Source organism: Ovis aries, chromosome 11 (assembly GCF_016772045.2).
Source record: "Ovis aries strain OAR_USU_Benz2616 breed Rambouillet chromosome 11, ARS-UI_Ramb_v3.0, whole genome shotgun sequence".
Taxonomy (NCBI): domain Eukaryota; kingdom Metazoa; phylum Chordata; class Mammalia; order Artiodactyla; family Bovidae; genus Ovis; species Ovis aries.
In genome coordinates this window covers 29,167,649-29,186,564 of record NC_056064.1, presented here as the reverse complement: position 1 = coordinate 29,186,564, position 18,916 = coordinate 29,167,649, and the positions used below count along the sequence as shown (strand labels likewise).

Genomic DNA, 18,916 nt, shown 5'->3' with positions numbered 1-18,916 from the left:
TTTCTGAGAAGAGGCACACACTGTCTCATGTTTACAGTCCTTGGTAAAGGAGACGTAGTTAGTATCCATGCTATTGATCACCCATTGCTGGACAATTCATCCTGTGTCTCTGCCCTTCACTGACCTTCTCAACACACTCTGCCCCAGTTCCACTCAGTCCCTAGTACTCTCTAAGTCTCAAAGATCTGTGTCCAACGTCAAAATCCCTACGCAGCTGACTTGGCATTGCACAGCCTCCGCTGGTCATTTATCCAAGTAACTTAACAAGAGTGAGAGATCAGTGCTACGACGCATTTACATCTAACAAGTAAATGGTGATCCCCAAATATAGCCAAGCTAGAGCGCTGGGCTTGCAGATTTGGGGGTATAAAGGGAGCCCTGGGGGTCACGTTTCTGAAACCGCTTTGATCGCAGCATCGTGAGGTAAGTGCTCACAAGTGCCCACTTTTTTGCTCCATGTCACTCTGACTATTCCTGATTAGGTTATGTGGAAAGAAGAAGAGAAAGCAATACAGTCGCCTTTGCTGAGGACCTAGTGCAAGGAAATGTGTTAAGGGCAGTACAGAAGACAAGATGACAAAGCCTTTCAGGAAGCTTCTACAAGGAGTAAAAAAACAAGAATATGAGCAATTATGAGACCAAAAAAATTACCTTGCAGGATATGAAGCTGAATACAGTGCATACTTACCCCTCTAATTGTTTAGGTCAATATTATAACATGCAGTCAGCAAATGAACCTGCTAATTCGTGATATCTCTTCTGCAATTGCCTTGAACTATTATTTGAAATTTTTGCGATCATTTAAACACTTTTCTTATGTCAGGATTTCTGGAAGATAATTGTGGGAAGAAATCCTCTCATGCATTTTATCCATCTCAGAATGCATCTTCAGTCTGCTTATGAATGACTGGTTTCCAGATTGCTCTTGCATGGTGTGGCCGGTGGACTTTGGGCTGGGTCATGTCTGACCCTGCAGGAGCATCTCTCAGAAGAGACTTGTGAGGCTTTGATTTCTGGCCACCATCTTCACCAGAAAGCCTCCTGTCATACATTCACAGAGCTAAGAGGAATCTTGAGATTTTCTGGTCTGTCTCATTTGACAGAAGGGAACCAAAGCCCAAAGAAATTACAACACCTACTTTACAGAACTGGCATTAGAAACCTAAGGTTCGGCCTCTAAGTCTGGTTTCTTTTGCACTGAGGGTTCAAAATAAAATACTTAATCATTTAATTGTTTCTGGAAAAATGTGGGAGAATTCTAGGATATAGCTAGAAATCTTTTAAAGACTCATAAAAGATAAAAGGAGGCAACCAAAGTAGTAAAGCAAGTGTTGAAATGTCTTTTTCTACCTAAATGGTATTTCATGACATGATTCCCTGATTCTATAGAAGTACTCTATGGTAAATGGGAAGTTGAAGTCAGATTTTATATGGAAAATTATTCAGACTCTTATGATACCTTGAGATCTTCATGCAGGTTATAAACTTGTGAACTGAGGTTAGCCCCAAATAAGTTATCAGCTGATGTACCTTCATCTTCTCCAATGGAATATAGGATATTTAAGAGAGTGCCCTTCCTAGACCTCTTAAAGAAGTCTTGCCTATAATTCACAACTTTTCTCCCATTGCCAAAGAACTCAACTAACTGATGTAAAGATTCAGATAACAGTCTGGATGATTCTTCTTCTTCTTTTCTTCCCTGACCCCTCACAGCCCCCTACACTCAGCCAGAAGCATCATGTCTGTAAGTCCCCTAACATTTCATTTAGACTCTTACAGAATTTGCATTATTCTTCCTTGTTTAAGGATTTATTTGAGCACTTCTCTTACCCCTTACTATATTTTGCATTCTTTTAGAGACGAGACTGTCTTTATCCTTTTTTATACCTGCTTAAGGCGCTAACTCCTGGAGAAGGAAAAGGCAACCTACTCCAGTATTCTTGCCTAGGAAATTCCATGGACAGAGGAGCCTGGGTGGGCTACAGTCCATGGACTTGCAAGAGTCAGACATGACTTAGCGACTAAACCACCAAGGAGCTAACACGGTACTTGGCACACACAGAAGATACTCAGAAAGAATTATTAATCGATATTGTATTTAACCAATTATTTAAAGAATAAAGAACTTAACCAAAAGGAAAATGGAAACTGTATTTCCTTCCCACACCATCTACTGTGTACCCATTTAAAAGCAGCTAAACTTAGAACAAGCACAGTTTCTAGATTTATTTAAACTCTTTGTAGTTCATTTTTCTTTGTTTTTGTTTGGTTTTGATTTCTGGAACCACCACCCAAGAAGATACTTCATTTCTGAAGGACACTGACCGTTGCTTTGGGAACCAAAAAGGTAAGAGTTACTATCTCGATTGGGAATACAGTAATTGATTGAAATTAGCAAACATTTTATACATTGTCATCCTTGTCGCACTCATAAGAAGATAAAAATGGTGAAAATAAAATCAGTTGCTTAGGTGTTTCTAAAGGCAGATTACAAATGTGCAAATTGTATCTAAGGACGAATGGCTTCCCAAATTTGCCCATCACACTGAGAATAATAAAATACACTGCAGAACTCTGACATGTAAGCTCCAGGCCAATATACTTAGTTGGCCATGAGCATGATGTTCACAGGCTTAAGATTCAATCTTCACCCAAGTCTAACTTTGCTGTTTTTTGAGCAGGGTCCACACCCCTGAGTCCACTCAGCTATGCCTTTACTCGCAAATAATGTTGAGAGAATAAGGAGAAATGGATTCACCCTTATGTCCACTATAGTCATAAAAACACTTCCCCCTTCAAAATTTGCATTTTTTTGGAGGTAACGCTAGATGAATCAGGACCAAGGGAAGCAAAGTGTAATTAAGTCATGACCGCACCGCTGTTGACAAGATACAGTAGCTGAGAAATCCCCAGGAGAGGGATGTAAGTTCAGATCAGTGTCATGTACGCTGACAGCAGAAAGAGGGGGTGGGGAGCAGTAAAAAGGTGATGATAGAGGTTAGGTAGACCGGAATGACTATCTCCATTGGAAGACCCTGAAGACTGGAACAGAGTGGAGGGTTGAAGGGACACAGCTGTGTAGGCTTGGAAGTAGGTCAAGCTCTTAAAACCGAGGAGAAGCTAATTAGGGGACTTTCTGGGGATAGAGCCTCCAGGGACACCGCAAGTCATGCCAAGGGAGTCGGATCAGACCTAACAAGGCTAAGTTTATCAGCCAAGCATAAATGGTTTTAGCCCTGGGCCCCAGAGTACAGTTGTATAAATATGGGGACAAGATCTGACTTAGCAACCACACGTAGGCAGCGGATTGAGGGGCTTTGCTGGACAGTGACTAGTGAGTCAGCAGTGTGATGAGACTGCCAGAAGGCAGTCACCACCTCGGGCATAACACCTAGGTCAGGAGAGGTGAGGGCACATGCTGATGGAGAATGACATGTGATCTGGATGCCACACCTCAAGAGATTAACAGGAGTGAGTTCACCGTGACTGTAAAGGAGGTGCCAAAGCAGCAGAAGAAGATGGAGATAGCCCTGGGCTTATTTAGCCTGGAAAAGAAAAAGCTAAGGGGAACCCAGAGCAGCCAGCAAATTGGTGTAGAGTTGTCTTCTAGGAAGACGATTTGAATTCTTTTTGTTGTTACCAAGAACAGGAATGAGGATGGAACATCCTGAAGTCACAGAAACCCAGATTTTAGTTTAAAGCAAGAAAAATCTTTGACCTGAGAAACCTTTCCCAAATGACTTTCAAAAGTTCCCAAAATTTTTCCAAAATGGAAAACAGTCATCCTGGAAGGTGTTTGAGTAGGCTGGACAACACATTTGCTAGAATATCCCTGAGACAACTCATGCATCATCTATGCAGTGAAATGAAAAGATACTGGATTTTCAGTCACAGTTGGAGTTGTGGGTGGAAAAAGAGAAATCTCCACCTCAGCACTGGTCATGACCTGAATCCCAGATGGAAAGTCCTGTTTTTCTAGGAGGCCTAAAGACATAGCTTGACCACAAGCTAAGCTTGACCACCCACCTTCAGACTTCATTCTTATACAATCATCACAAAGTTTGCTATATTCACGTAATACCAGTACTATCAATTCATTTAGTATTTTGACTCGTTTCCTTTTTTTTCTTAGATGTGTTTTTCAAAGCTACCTTATATGCTTGCTATGAAAGTGTAAACCATCTATATGAGTGTCAGCTGAGATATTTAGATATTCACAGTCTCAAACTGTACTCCATACCTGCTGAATCACAATATCCATTTCAACAAGACTCCCCAGGTGGATTCCTACACACCAAAGAAGAGACACACTGCTTTCTATCACTGTATAAACAGATACTTCACAGTCATATTACCCTATGTTTTTTCTTCAGTGTCGTATCTTTTTGCCTTTTCATACTGTTCATGGGGTTCTCAAGACAAGAATACTGAAGTGGTTTGCCATTCCCTTCTCCACATTTTGTCAGAACTCTCCACCATGACCCATCCATCTTGGGTGGCCCTACACAGCATGGCTCACAGTTTCATTGAGTTAGACAAGGCTGTGGTCCATGTAATGAGTCAGTTCTTCTGATGCAAAGAACTGACTCATTGGAAAAGACCCTGATGCTGGGAAAGATTAAAGGCAGCGGGGAGAAGGGGGCAGCAGAGGGTGAGATGGTTGGATGGCATCACTGACTTGATAGGCATGAGTTTGAGCAAGCTCTGGGAGTTAGTGATGGACAGGGAAGCCTGGCAAGCTGCAATCCATGTGTTCACAAAGAGTCAGACACGGCTGAACTGACTGACTAGCTGATTGACCCTATTTTATAAGTTCTAATTTTCTTCACATTTTTCACAGAATATTATCTCTACACTTGGGATGTATCTTAGAAGCAATGAAAAAGGTATCATAATAGACAAGGTTTTATCCTATATTTATGGGATGTAAAATTTTTCATGGCATTGTAGATTTTGATAGAATAAGGTAATAAACTTTAAAATAAACATCACTATTAAAATTAAGAAATAGTTGCCTAAATCGCTTTGCATATGACCATTGATTAGGACTACGCCATGATTTTAGAAAAGCAAAATAATGTTTCCAAACATCACTGTGTTTGAGGCCCCTGGGAAAAGTTCGGTTTCCTCAGTCTCAGCCACAGACATTCTGTGGCAGGTGATTTTGATATGGATCAACTTTCAACACTTTGGGTACCAGGCTGAAGTCAAGCAGCCTCAAGAGATTTCTTCATGCTCTGGTGCAACTATTCTCAAAATGTTACCCATGGGGACTTCCCTGGTGGCCCAGTGGTTAAGAGTCTGCCTGCCAATGTAGTGGACATGGGTTAGATCCCTGGTCCAGGAAACTCCCACAACCGCAGAAGAACTAAACCCATGCACCGCAACTACCCAGTCAAGCTCTAGGGTCCATGCGCTGCAACTACTGAAGCCCAAGCGCCCAGAGCCTGTGCTCCACAACAAGGGAAGCTACTGCGATGAGAAACCCCTACTCCACAACCGGAGAGTAGCCTCCCACTCATGGCAACTAGGAAAAAGCACTTGCACAGCAACAAAGACACGTCATGGCCAATTCATTAATTAATCGATTTTTAAAAAAGAAAAATTGATCCCTGGATCCTTAGAGATCCCTAAGAACTTTTCAAGAGGTACATGAGGTCAAAAAAAATTTAATATAATACCCAGACACCATTTGCCTTCTTCACTGTGTGGACTTAATGATGCAAAAGGAAGGATGGGTAAAAGTTCTAGGGCTTTATTACAAACCAAGACATGGCACCAAGCTGGGCTAGCAGTCACAGAAATCTTCACTGCCATATACCGACACTGAAAAAAAAAATTTTTTTTTATTTCAAAAGCCAATTTCATTGAAAAAATGACAAATTTTGCAGCAGTGGAAATCATTGGTTTTGTTACATCTCAACTTTATCCACGTCTTTATAATATTCTATGTAATGGAACGGGAAGTCCGCATGAAAAGCTCTCCTGCTGCACACTGGACTCTGAGGGTTGTCTTGAGGAAAAGCACACATGCAGTTGTCTCAGTTGCAAGATGAACCAGCCACTTGATTCATGAAGCATCGTTTTTACTAGAAAGAATGACTAGTGGACAAGCTATGGTTTCCCAGACTTGGATATTTGGCAGACATTTTCTCAAAACACAGTGAAGTGTGCTTATCCAAGTTCAAGGAAGACAAGTGACAGTATTTGTTACTAATGATAGAGTTGAGCTTTCAAGCAAAAATTAAAATTTTGGAAGACTTGTGTCTACCACCATTAGGTTGACAGCATCCTAATATTTGAATTTCCTAGTAAGATCAGTGCTGATATTAATGACTGTGACTTTTTATATTGTGTAATGAAATATGTTGATATTTGGAAGTGTTGTAGAATTCAGTGAACAAGATTTCTCAAATGATCAATGTATGATGTTTATACATAGGTAAAAGTTTCATTCAAAGTTCAACACAGACCAACAGATTATAAGGTAACAGGTACCAAATGTTTGTTGATGTGGTTTCAGATTCTATGCTGCAACTAGCCTTTAAGAAACTACCGCAGAAATTATCATGTGTAAGTTTTGGTACAGTATCTAAAAAGAATATCCACAATCATTTGAAAGGACAATTAAAATACTCTTTCTTCTTCCAAATTACGTAATTGTGATAATTTTTACTAGGAATTATCAACATTCAGTCATTCTTCTCAGACACCTTTAAGATTTGGGAATGACACCGAGATCATGAGGCTCAAATATAATATGGAATTAAAAGCATTTTCCGAGTTCTCTTTTATTGGGCTCAGCTTAGATTCCTCTAATTGGTTCAGACTTCCACATCTGGAACTAGACTTAGAGCTGTTCCAAAATCAACACTCAGAGTTGAAAGCAACCCCTCAAAATTTTTTCTTGGAGTAAAATATCCCCTTTAGCTTACCCCCACTTGCCTGCTCTAGGTCCCTAAACCTGGGCCTCGATTCTGCAGGAACTGGGTTAATCCCAGGAGCTTTTGAATCTGGCCCCTGTTTGAACAGAGATAATAGGCTGGGCCCCTCAGAGTCAAGAGCCCCTCAGCCCCGGCCTCAGCAGCCCTGGTCTCCCCAGCCCCTGCAGCCATGAGTTCTGATGCGGAGATGGCCATTTTCGGAGAAGCAGCTCCCTACCTGAGGAAATCGGAGAAGGAAAGAATTGAAGCTCAGAACCGCCCTTTCGACTCCAAGAAAGCCTGCTTTGCAGTGGATGATAAGGAATTGTACGTGAAGGGTATGATCCAGGCCAGGGAAAACGACAAAGTCATAGTCAAGACCCTCGATGACCGGGTAAGTATTGATCTCAGACGTTCTTGCTAACGTGGGCATCCTCCTTCATCCTCTGGAGTAGAATATTAGAAATTGCATGCTGATCCATAGCAACCTGATAACAGAACAAGACTCCCATTGATCTACTTTATGGTGACACGGCAGGTGAAAACTGCCTTGACACACAGCTTTGCCCCTGTCTCTTCCTTTCTCCAAGGACTTGAACTTTGAGAGTTTTTGTGATGTTTGCTCTGGGGAAAGGGGAAGGTGGTGGTGAAAGAGGTTGGACTATTGAAGGGAGAGATAGATGAAGACTGCTGCTGGATGGGTTGAATATTCCGCACAGAACTCTCTAGGCTGCGGTGTGACTTAGAGAGGGAGCTCCGGAGGCAATGCCCAGTTTACTACAGAGAATTACAGAGCACCGTTTAAGGTGGCTGAGATGGTAAAGAATCTGCCTGCAATACAGGAGACCCAGGTTCGATCCCTGGATTGAGAAGATCCCCTGGAGAAGGGAATGGCTACCTTCTCAGTTTTCTTGCCTGGAGAATTCCATAAAGAGGAGCCTGCAAGCACATGTGTCCATGGGATTACACAGAGTCAGACATGACTGAGTGACTAACATTTTCACTATTCAGTTCAGTACTTACTGGACAACTACCACATCTAGGTCACAGTGGCTATCATTTTGCAAAGATGAGAAAATCTCAGTAACCATTTCCCCAAAGTTTATCATCCAAGATAGGTATCAAGAGTACATGATGGGTACAGATCGCAGTCCACAAATCCAAGCATACAGAACAGGTGATTACTGTTGTTTAACTTAACCTCTGATGTTAGTCTCTTTAAAAGGGGCCAGAAATAAATTTTCTTGAGTTACTACTGGGGTACACTCCCAAGAGTTGTGCCACATTTTCAGTAATAGCATATTGGGTCTCACTGTCCCCCTAAAGGATCTGCTAAGAAGTAAGCCCTGAATCTTCAAGACTCACAGATCTTTCCATCTCCCTTGTGCTACTTTGGGTGTCTCTCTCTTTAGTGTAGGGCAGTGGGGCAGAAGGGCCTAATTTCTGCTAGAGATGTGGCCTTTACCAGCAAATCTCCTTCTTTTTTCAGTAAAACCCTCAAAGCTCTTCTAAGGATATAGGCTTATGGCAAAGACTAGAAAGGCTTACTGGCTGTTTTTCTTTTATGCACTAGTTTCTACCTTTCCTGAGTAATGGAGTGCCAGCTGTATGCTTAAAAGGAGGGAAAAATAGAAAAGGGAAGATTAGGTATTAGTCTCGAAATACTGTTTGGCCATGGACCATACTCCAAGTCCAAATGTTTGAACTATTAGAGCAGAGGTGCAAGGAATTCTGGAAGCCTTGAAAAGACAGGGGAAAGCAGAAGACAGGTCATGGATGAGGTAGCACCTAAGAAGAGCTTTGAAAGTAGCTAGACATAATTTCAGTGTAGATATTCCAGACAAAGGGACCCATATGAATAGAGATATGGAGGTGGAGATGTACGAAATATTCTGGAAGAGTTCTTTCCAGTATTCCAAGCTTGAGCTCACCGTAGCACTCACAGCAGATGGGGTACATAGAGACAAGCTGCTCTGGCCTTGGCCATCCTGAGTACCCTGGCCACCCTGAGGTTGAAGGGCTCTACAGCTTTGCACAGGTGTAACCCACTCCTGGAGCAGAATGGCACACTGACTTGGGGGCATCAGACCAGAGCTGGTTACACAGTTTGACCAGACATAGATTCAACAAGAACAAGTATTTATCGACCATCTCTGGGCACAGATATGGTCCATGACGCTATCCATGGTAATGGGGTCATCACACCACAATACCTCACCACTTTCTCCACACTGGTAGCATGGATACTGAACATCAGCTCTCCCACTCATCACCTGCCTTTCCTCTCAATATCCAGACACTCACTCTCAACAGCGAACAGGTGTTCCCCATGAACCCTCCCAAGTTTGACAAGATCGAGGACATGGCCATGATGACCCACCTGCACGAGCCCGCTGTGCTGTACAACCTCAAAGAGCGTTATGCAGCCTGGATGATCTACGTGAGTTTGTTCTCATGGCCCCTGTTCATGCAGGCGGTTAACATTTTGAAAACCAGTATTAATGTTCTCATGAAACAATTACATTCCTTTTTTTTTATGGTGCAGACATATTCAGGCCTCTTCTGTGTCACTGTCAACCCCTACAAGTGGCTGCCGGTGTACAACCCCGAGGTGGTGGCGGCCTACAGGGGCAAAAAGCGCCAGGAGGCCCCGCCCCACATCTTCTCCATCTCTGACAACGCCTATCAGTTCATGCTGACTGGTAATTTCTTTTTTATCATGTATTTATTTTGGGCTGTGCTGGCCTTCGTTGCTGCACACTGGCTTTCTCTGGTTGCTGCGAGCAGGGGTCATTCTCTAGTTGTGGTGCTCAGGCTTCTCATGACGGAGGCTTCTCACCTACTCCAGTATGATCGCATCTTTAAAGACATCAGCAATGACCCCATTTCCAAATAAGGTCACATTTTGAAGTATTAAGGGTTGGGACCTCAACCTATGAATTTCGCAATTCAGCCTATTGTAAATGGAAAACCATTGTCACTGCCCACAAGTAGAAGGGAAAGGTAAAAGAAAAATGCAGTGACAACAAATAAGCATCCACAAGTCTAATTACTAATAGAGGCTATGGCTTCTTACAAGTTCTGAGTCTGAGACTTGCGTTTTTGTTGCTGCTGTTGTTAAAAAGGGAGATAAGAAAGTGCCAGTGAGGAGATAAAGATCTGTGAACGTGAAGAACTTTCACACCGTGGGACTCACTGTTCACGTCCCGCGCTGCCCACATTACACATCCTACGTTTGGGAAATCTACACAAATTGTCTCAAAGAAGATGGTGTACATTTAGTTGCTCAGAGATGTCTGACTTTTTGTGACCCCGTGGACTGTGGCTTGCCAGGCTCCTCTGTCCACGGGATTTCCCTGGCAAGAATACTGGAGTGGGTTGCCAATCCAAGGATCAAACCTACATCTCCTGCTTGGCAGGTGGATTCTTTACTGCTGCGCCTCTAGGGAAGCCCTAAAGATTAGATATACCCAAATCATCACACCACTAGTTATGGCAAACTCAGAACTGGAACTCAGGGGCTCTACCCACCCCTACCCAGTGTTGCCTTATTTGTACATCCTGCCTATTGGTTGGTCAATGATTCTGTTCTCCTTCCCTCTGTATTTCTAGATCGAGACAACCAGTCCATCCTCATCACGTGAGTAACCCATGTCTGCTCTAGGATGACTTGGAAGAGAGCCATCCATCCCTTCCACTCTCCTTTATCTCACTTACTTTAAAAAAAAATTTATTCAAGAATAGTTGATTTACAATCTCGTATTAACTTCTCCTGTACAGCAAAATGGTTCAGGTATATATGTGTATATATCCTTATATATACAATAAGAATGTATACTATATATGTGTATATAGTCTTATATATACAATTCTTATATATGCAATTGTATATCTACAATATATTTTCTTATTTTTTCCATCATGCTTTATCACACGATATTGAATATTGTTCCCTGTGCTGTACAGTAGGACCCAGGTGCTTATCCATCCGCATATAATAGTCTGCATCATCTAATCCAAAACTTCCAGTCCATCTACCTTTCGTCTCCCCTCTCCTGTTGGGCCTCTTTCCACCCATGGCTCTGTTCTCTATGTCTGCGTATCTCACCTTAAATCAACAGTGGAGAATCTGGAGCTGGGAAGACGGTGAATACCAAGCGTGTCATCCAGTACTTTGCAACAATTGCAGTCACTGGAGACAAGAAGAAGGAGCAGCAACCAGGCAAGATGCAGGTGAGCAGCCTCCTGCCCCTGGAAGGCTTCTGGAATAAGTACAGCTCAACTCTTGGGTGAGCACTAGGTGTTTGCAGGGCTCTGTGCTCAGCAGAGATGCACAGTAAGAGGTCTTGCCTGGGAGTACTCAGGGGACAAGATAAGAAATGGCTCCACCTCGTGGACTCAGGCTCTGGCACAGGCCCCATCAGCAACAGCCCAATGACCTTGACCATCTCCACATCCTCCTCTGGAGAAGGAGTGGTTTAAGCCAGAGGTTCTCAGAGGATTGCTAGGCTCCCAGCCCAGAATTTCTGCTTGAAAATCCTATCTCACCTTCACAGTCCTGGCAGGTTGCATTTCTCTCACGTCCCCACTGTTCATGCCGCTGGTCTAGGGACCACACTTTGAGAACCACTGGGCTGGACAATAGTTTCCAGAGAGCCAGAAAGATAAGCAATCATGCGTGGAAGGGGGAGGGTGAAAATTCTGCTTTCCATAAGAGGGCTTTTAAATAATAATTCTCATGAAATATTTTATGCAACTTAAAAATATTTTCAAGAACCACTGTTTCTATCATATGGGTCACTTTCGTTGCTCACAGTCTAAATTCTACTTCTGAACCCAAATATCTATATAAATGGATCCTGGTGCAAGCAGTAACACAGGTCTGTACTCTAAAAATCTGTATTTTACAGTGAAATGTTGTCAGAGAAAAAAGGCAGTCTGGGAAATCGAGATGGAGTGGATAGTACTCCAAACAGGGATCTGGTGTGGCCAGAGTCACTGTGATGCTGTGCTAAAACCCTCTCTGGGATGAGACCTTGAAGCCTCCTTCAGCAGAGTAGCGATGGGCTTCTGGGTACTTCCACATTCTGCACCGGCCACCAACCTGGACTGTGTGACATCTCTCCCTAATCCCTTCCCAGAGCAAGCATACTTTTGAGTCACCAAGAAATTACTTCGGGAGATATCCAAAGTCCTCCCTTTTCCTCTTCTCTTATTTTTAGGGAACCCTGGAAGATCAGATCATCCAGGCCAATCCCCTCCTGGAGGCTTTTGGAAATGCCAAGACTGTGAGGAATGACAACTCCTCGAGATTTGTAAGACTCATTCCAACTGTCAACAGCCCCCGGAAACCAAACCCTCTCCTCCAGTGCTGGATGTGAAAAAATAGCCACACAAACTAGGATATTCTTGGCCTTCTACCCCCAAGTGATTCAGATCAAGTTGCCCAACTAGGACATTCTGATACACTTCCAAGAACATGCTGGCTTGTTCCCAGCACAGGGAGGATTTAGCTATCCTTCCGTAACTAATCAACATCACCTTAGAGCATCCCGGGGCTTCCCAGGTGGCACTAGTGGTAAAGAATCCACCTGCCAATGCAGGAGACGTAAGAGACGTGGGTTCGATCCCTGGGTTGGCAAGATCCCCTGGAGGAAGGCACAGCAGCCCACTCCAGTATGCTTTCCTGGAGAGTCCCATGAACAGAGGAGCATGGCAGTCTACAGTCCATGGGGACCACAAAGAGTCAGACACAGCTGAAGCTACTTAGCACGCACACACACGCACAAGAGCATCCTGAGGTCACAATGACTCAAATTCCACAAGTACAGAGCAATTTCTTTATGCAAAAATTGGTCTTTTGGAGTGGAATCATTTCAAAACGCAGAAGTCCGTTGAGCAGCATCCACTGACTTACTAGCCATGAAAACCTCAGTGTGTAGTTAGTTAGCAGAATTGACCTCCTCCAAGTCGGGAGGAAGAAAAAGCTGGTGAAGGCAGCAGAGCTCAAAAATTGCGGAAAAGTTTAAATCGAAGGCTGTGTCCCATCCTTCAACTTTTCACTTAGGATTAGCTCAACCGAAGAGGCATTTGCCTCCGACATTGGCAAATAAACAGATATCCAGGCTTCTATCGAATTTCACTGGCCAGAGGAGCAAGTGCCCAGAGGCACTTCCATTAAGGAGCTAAAACTCCTGAGAACCCAACACATAATTCACATAAAACTTGGCTGATCCTTCATTAGCTCTGCTTTAGGCTCCATTCAGAAAATACTGAGAATATCACTAAGTACAGCAGATTCCAGCGTCTGTGGGTGAACAAGCAAGGCGGTAATTTTGCCCTCGAATCTACTCACAGAATGGTGGAGACCAATTAAAAGAACAATGTAAGGAGGGAATATGCACACATATACACACACATACATGCACACACACATATATATATACTGTATGTAATTTCACCTCTGACTACCCCAAACTGAGTGAACCCGGGTGCTGAGTGGGTCTTTAGGGAGCCAGCTCCCCCTTGGAGCCAGGTTTGCCTGTAGTAAACAGTAAGGGGATATGAGGCAAGAAATCTCAGAAGTAGCACCCAGAGGCAAAAAAGAAGTCAGTTATTCCAACCAGGTTATCAATGCAAAGATGTTATGGAGAGTTTGAGCAAGACAGAGACCAAGGAGGCAGTCAGGTGAGAGGTGGTCCCAAGAGAGAGGGAGCTCACGGGCATCCCCAGAGCTAAAGGGACAGAGCCATGGGCTTTGGGCAGAGCTATCTGAGGCTCAGCTGAGCTGGTGTGGGGACCAGATGCCAAGCAAATGGAGAGAAGGAAGTGCTAGGGCTTCTGGCATCACCCTTGCTGAGCCTACATGTCCCACCATCCACAGTCACACCTGACAGAGGCTGCAACAGTACCAGGCAAATAGAATATCCGCATGTCAGTCTCTCAGTCGTTCTCTTTGCGACCTCTTGGACTGTAGCCCATCAGGCTTCTCTGTCCATGGAATTCTCCAGGCAAGAATACTGGAGTGGGTGGCCCTTCCCTTCTGCAAGGGATCTTCCCGACCCAGGGATGGAACCCAGGTCTCCCTCATTGCGGGAGATTCAGATTCTTCACTGTCTGAGCCACCAGGGAAGCCCAGAATAACCATGGTGTTTGTCAATCTGTCGTTGGACAGGGGAAGTTCATTCGGATTCACTTTGGAGCCACAGGAAAGCTGGCGTCAGCAGACATTGAAACCTGTGAGTCTGAACACACACCTTGAATTTGGCCCCAGGGTCATCTCCTGGGGAACATAAAAATCACATTGCTTTTTGTTACTTTAGATCTCTTAGAAAAATCCAGGGTGACATTTCAATTATCCAGTGAGAGAAGCTATCATATTTTTTACCAAATCATGTCCAACAAGAAGCCAGAACTCATCGGTAAGTTTCCTTGGTTACCATTCTCATCTTCCAAACCAGTCTCATTGGAAAAATCCCAGAGTCAGTTGTACATAAGATGCTAAAGGGATCTTCCTGCTCCACAGACCTGCTTCTCATTTCAACCAACCCCTTTGACTTCCCCTTCGTGAGCCAGGGAGAGGTCACCGTGGCCAGTATCGACGACAGTGAGGAGCTGTTGGCCACTGATGTAAGTATTCTGTGTGTTTATTTACTTAAGTGAGGAACTATTGAATTTATGAACCGGGAGTATCCATGATCTCACAAAGAAGCTGGGACAGGAGGATGCTCAGTGATTAGATGCAAGATCTTGGAGAATTTGTACAGATGGCACCCTGCCCCCACTCCAGAAAACTCCAGAAATGGGAATAACAGAAAGTTCTCCAAATAGGCCTTCAGTTCCATTCTGCAGCCTTTCAGAGTATAACGTTTGCATGGATAATGGATAAGATATTGATCAAAGTCTTCAGGACACAAGACCATCTACATGGTTCTTTAAGAAAATCTAGAAAATACAGAGAAGTCTAAAGCAGGAAAATTCAGCCCCACTCTGCAGTAGCTGCCCCATTCCCCCATCTACCTGCCCTCGGGTTCCAGGAAGCACACCTGTCAGGCCTCTGGCCTTTAGCCTTGGGGAACATCTCCAGAGTCAAATATAACTAAGTGCATTGAGCACTTAGATGTGCTAGGAACTGAAAAAAGAGCTTTGCCTGCATCATCTCCTTTAAGCATCAACAAAACCTCTAGGATTGGCCCCACTGTTGCCCGCATTTCATAAAGGTAGAAACTGAGTCTTGGGGGAAAAAACTCACAATTTGCCTAAAGACAATTTGTAAACAACAGTCTGAACCCAGATCTGCCCAACCCTGAACTTACATTTTTAAATAAATACATCTCAGTGCAGTACATCTCTACCCCTGAGTGGCTCCACCTTCTCAGAAGCTGTAAGAGCTTTTGGAGAAGGGTCTCATCCAATGCCCCAGGGGCCCTGTCCAGGGCCCAGCTCCCTGGGCTTCATTTTCTGCCATTTCCAGGTGATGCTGATTGTTTTAAGGCAAGGAGAAAATGCTCATGATCAAATAAACTTCAGTCACCGTCAGTCTGGCTATTGTTCATTTTTAACCAGGTTTCCTCACCAGGTTTCTCCAGCCTTTGGCACCTGGGGAGGAAGCCTAGTGACTGACACAGGGCTTCTCAGCACCCCGCCACCTCCCGAAAGTCCCTCCTATTGTGCTGGCCACTCAGTCATGTCCTCCTCTCTGTGATTCCATGGACTGTAGCCCACCAGGCTCCTCTATCCATACGATTTTCCAGGCAAGAATCCTGCAGTGGGTGGCCATTCCCTTTTCCAGGTGATCTTCCCGACCCAGGGATCAAACCCGGGGCTCCTGCATTGCAGGTGGATTCTTTACCGTCTGAGCCACCAGAGAAGCCAAGGCCCTCCTAAGGAATTCTAAAAATTCCCAAAGTAATATCTCAGGTCCTCACAGGCGACCCCAGCCTGTTGCTCCCCCCTCCCAAGGAGAGTCTTCGGGGCAGTGGTTTACCTATGGCCAGAATGGAGAAGGACAGGTGTCTCCAAAAGACTGCATTCTCCAGTAATGCTTTCACCGGCACCCTTTTAGCATTTTGCGAAAGTTCTTTCTCTCTTTATCTGTAGCCAGCCACTCCTAGGACACAGACATGCACCAGTTGGGGTGGGATACGGATTCCAGGGCCTCAGAATCTCCCCTCCCTCCATTTCTGATGCAGACTCTCCCTCCCTCACAAGGGGCTGCCACACCGGAGCGCCTCCCTCTGCAATACCATCCTACTGACACAGACCTGGTCTGTACCATCAGCTCCCCAGACACATCCAGACCTGTTTCAAATCCATCCCTGCACATTGCTGCAAACTCCATCACCAACTCCCGGAGTCCACCCAAACCCATGTCCATTGAGTCAGTGATGCCATCCAGCCATCTCATCCTCTGTGGTCCCCTTTGCCTCCTGCCTTCAATCGTTCCCAGCATCAGGGTCTTTTCAAATGAGTCAGTTCTTCACATCAGGTGGCCAATATTGGAGTTTCAGCTTCAACATCAGTCCTTCCAATGAACATTCAGAACTGATTTCCTTTAGTATTGACCGGTTGGATCTCCCTGTAGTCCAAGGGGCTCTCAAGAGTCTTCTCCAACATCACAGTTCAAAAGCATCAATTCTTCAGCACTCAGCTTTCTTTGTAGTCCAACTCTCACATCTATACATGACTACTGGAAAAACCATAGCTTTGACTAAATGAACCTTTGTTAGCAAAGTAATGTCTCTGATTTTTAATATGCTGTCTAGGCTGGTCATAACTTTTCTTCCAAGGAGTAAGTGTCTTTTAATTTCATGGCTGCAGTCACCATCTGAAGTGATTTTGGTGCCCAAAAATAAGTCTGTCATTGTTTCCCATTTCCCCATCTATTTGCCGTAAAGTGATCGGACCAGATGCCATGATCTTAATTTTCTGAATGTTGAGCTTTAAGCCAACTTTTTCACTCTCCTCTTTCACATTCTTCAAGAGGCTCTTTAGTTCTTCTTCACTTTCTGCCACAAGTGTGGTGTTATTTGCATATCTGAGGTTATTGATATTTCTCCCAGTAATCTTGATTCCAGCTTGTGCTTCACCCAGCCCAGTGTTTCTCATGATGTACTCTGCAAATAAGTTAAATAAGCAGGGTGACAATATACAGCCTTGATGTACTCCTGTCCCTATTTGGAACCAGTCTGTTGTTCCATGTCCAGTTCTAACTCTTGCTTCCTGACCTGCATACAGTTTTCTCAGGAGGCAGGTCAGGTGGTTTGGTATATCCATCTCTTGAAGAATTTTACACAGTTTGTTGTGATCCACACAGTCAAAGGCTTTGGCATAGTCAATAAAGCATAAGTAGATGTTTTCTGGAACTCTCTTACTTTTTTGATGATACAATGGATGTTGGCAATTTGATCTCTGGTTCCTCTGCCTTTTCTAAAACAAGCTTGAACATTTGTAAGTTCATGGCTCACATGCTGTTGAAGCCTGTCTTGGAGAATTTTGAGCATTACTTTACTAGCATGTGAGATGAATGTAATTGTGTGGTAGTTTGAGCATTCTTTGGCATTGCCTTTCTTTGGGATTGGAATGAAAACTGACCTTTTCCAGTCCTGTTCTCAGCCACTGATGTGTTTTCCAAATTTGCTGGCATATTGAGTGCGGCTCTTTCACAGCATCATCTTTTAGGATTTGGAATTGCTCAACTGGAATTCTATCACCTCCACTAGCTTTGTTCATAGTGATGCTTCCTAAGGCCCACTTGACTTCACATTCCAGGATGTCTGCCTCTAGGTGAGTGATCACACCATCATGATTATCTGGGTCATGAAGATCTTTTTTGTATAGTTCTGTGTATTCTTGGCACCTCTTCTTAATATCTTCTGCTTCTATTAGGTCCATACCATTTCTGTCCTTTATTGTGCCCATCTTTGCATGAAATGTTCCCTGCTATCTCTAATTTTCTTGAAAAGATCTCTAGTCTTTCCCTTTCTATTGTTTTCCCCTATTTCTTTGCATTGATCTCTGAGGAAGGCTTTCTTATCTTGCTATTCTTTGGAACTCTGCATTCAAATGGGTATATCTTTCCTTTTCTCCTTTGCCTCTCACTTCTTTTCTTTTCACAGCTATTTGTAAGGCCTCCTCAGACAACATTTTGCCTTTTTGGACTTCTTTTTCTTGGGCATGGTCTTGATCACTGCCTCCTGTACAATGTCACGAACCTCCATCCATAGTTATTCAGGCCCTCTGTCTAGCAAATCTAATCCCTTTAATCTATTTGTCTCTTCCACTGTATAATCATAAGGGATTTGATTTAGGTCATACCTGAGTGGTCTAATGGTTTTCCCTACTTTCTTCAATTTAAGTCTGAATTTGGCAATAAGGAGTTCATGATCTGAGCCACAGTCAGCTCCCAGTCTTGTTTTTGCTGACTCTATAGAGTTTCTCCATCTTTGGCTGCAAAGAATATAATCAATCTGATTTCAGTGTTGACCATCTGTTGATGTCCATGTATAGAGTTTGTTGGAAGAGGGTGTTTACTATGACCAGTGTGTTCTGTTGGCAAAACTCTATTAGCCTTTGCCCTGCTTCATTCTGTATTCCAAGGCCAAATTTGCCCATTACTCCAGGTATCTCTTGACTTCCTACTTTTTCATTCCAGTCCCCTATAATGAAAAGGACATCTTTTTGGAGTGTTAGTTCTAGAAGGTCTTGTAGGTCTTCATAGAACCATTCAACTTCAGGTTCTTCAGCATTATTGGTCAGGGCATAGCCTTAGATTACTATGATATTGAATGGTTTGCCTTGAAAATGAACAGAGATCATTCTATTATTTTTGAGATTGCATCCAAGTACTGCATTTTGGGCTCTTTTGTTGACTATGAGCGCTACTCCATTTCTTATAAGGGATTCTTGCCCACAGTAGTACATATAATGGTCATCTGAGTTAAATTCACCCATTCCAGTCTGTTTTAATTCGCTGATTCCTAAAATGTCAATGT

General features: G+C 43.6%; 1 protein-coding gene across 1 annotated transcript in view; it reads left to right on the top strand.

Moving 5' to 3' along the window:
• The first annotated feature begins 2,300 nt into the window (after window positions 1-2,300).
• The window catches only part of MYH13 (myosin heavy chain 13), a 53,172-nt gene continuing 36,556 nt past the window's right edge, over window positions 2,301-18,916 (top strand). Inside the window, exons 1-10 of the mRNA XM_012185735.5 lie at window positions 2,301-2,347; window positions 7,103-7,317; window positions 9,220-9,363; window positions 9,469-9,625; window positions 10,536-10,563; window positions 11,045-11,156; window positions 12,146-12,238; window positions 14,098-14,161; window positions 14,246-14,344; window positions 14,449-14,552. Of these exons, the coding sequence (XP_012041125.4) occupies window positions 7,114-7,317; window positions 9,220-9,363; window positions 9,469-9,625; window positions 10,536-10,563; window positions 11,045-11,156; window positions 12,146-12,238; window positions 14,098-14,161; window positions 14,246-14,344; window positions 14,449-14,552 (1,005 nt within the window). The 5' untranslated portion in view covers window positions 2,301-2,347; window positions 7,103-7,113. The remainder of the gene's footprint in view (window positions 2,348-7,102; window positions 7,318-9,219; window positions 9,364-9,468; window positions 9,626-10,535; window positions 10,564-11,044; window positions 11,157-12,145; window positions 12,239-14,097; window positions 14,162-14,245; window positions 14,345-14,448; window positions 14,553-18,916) is intronic.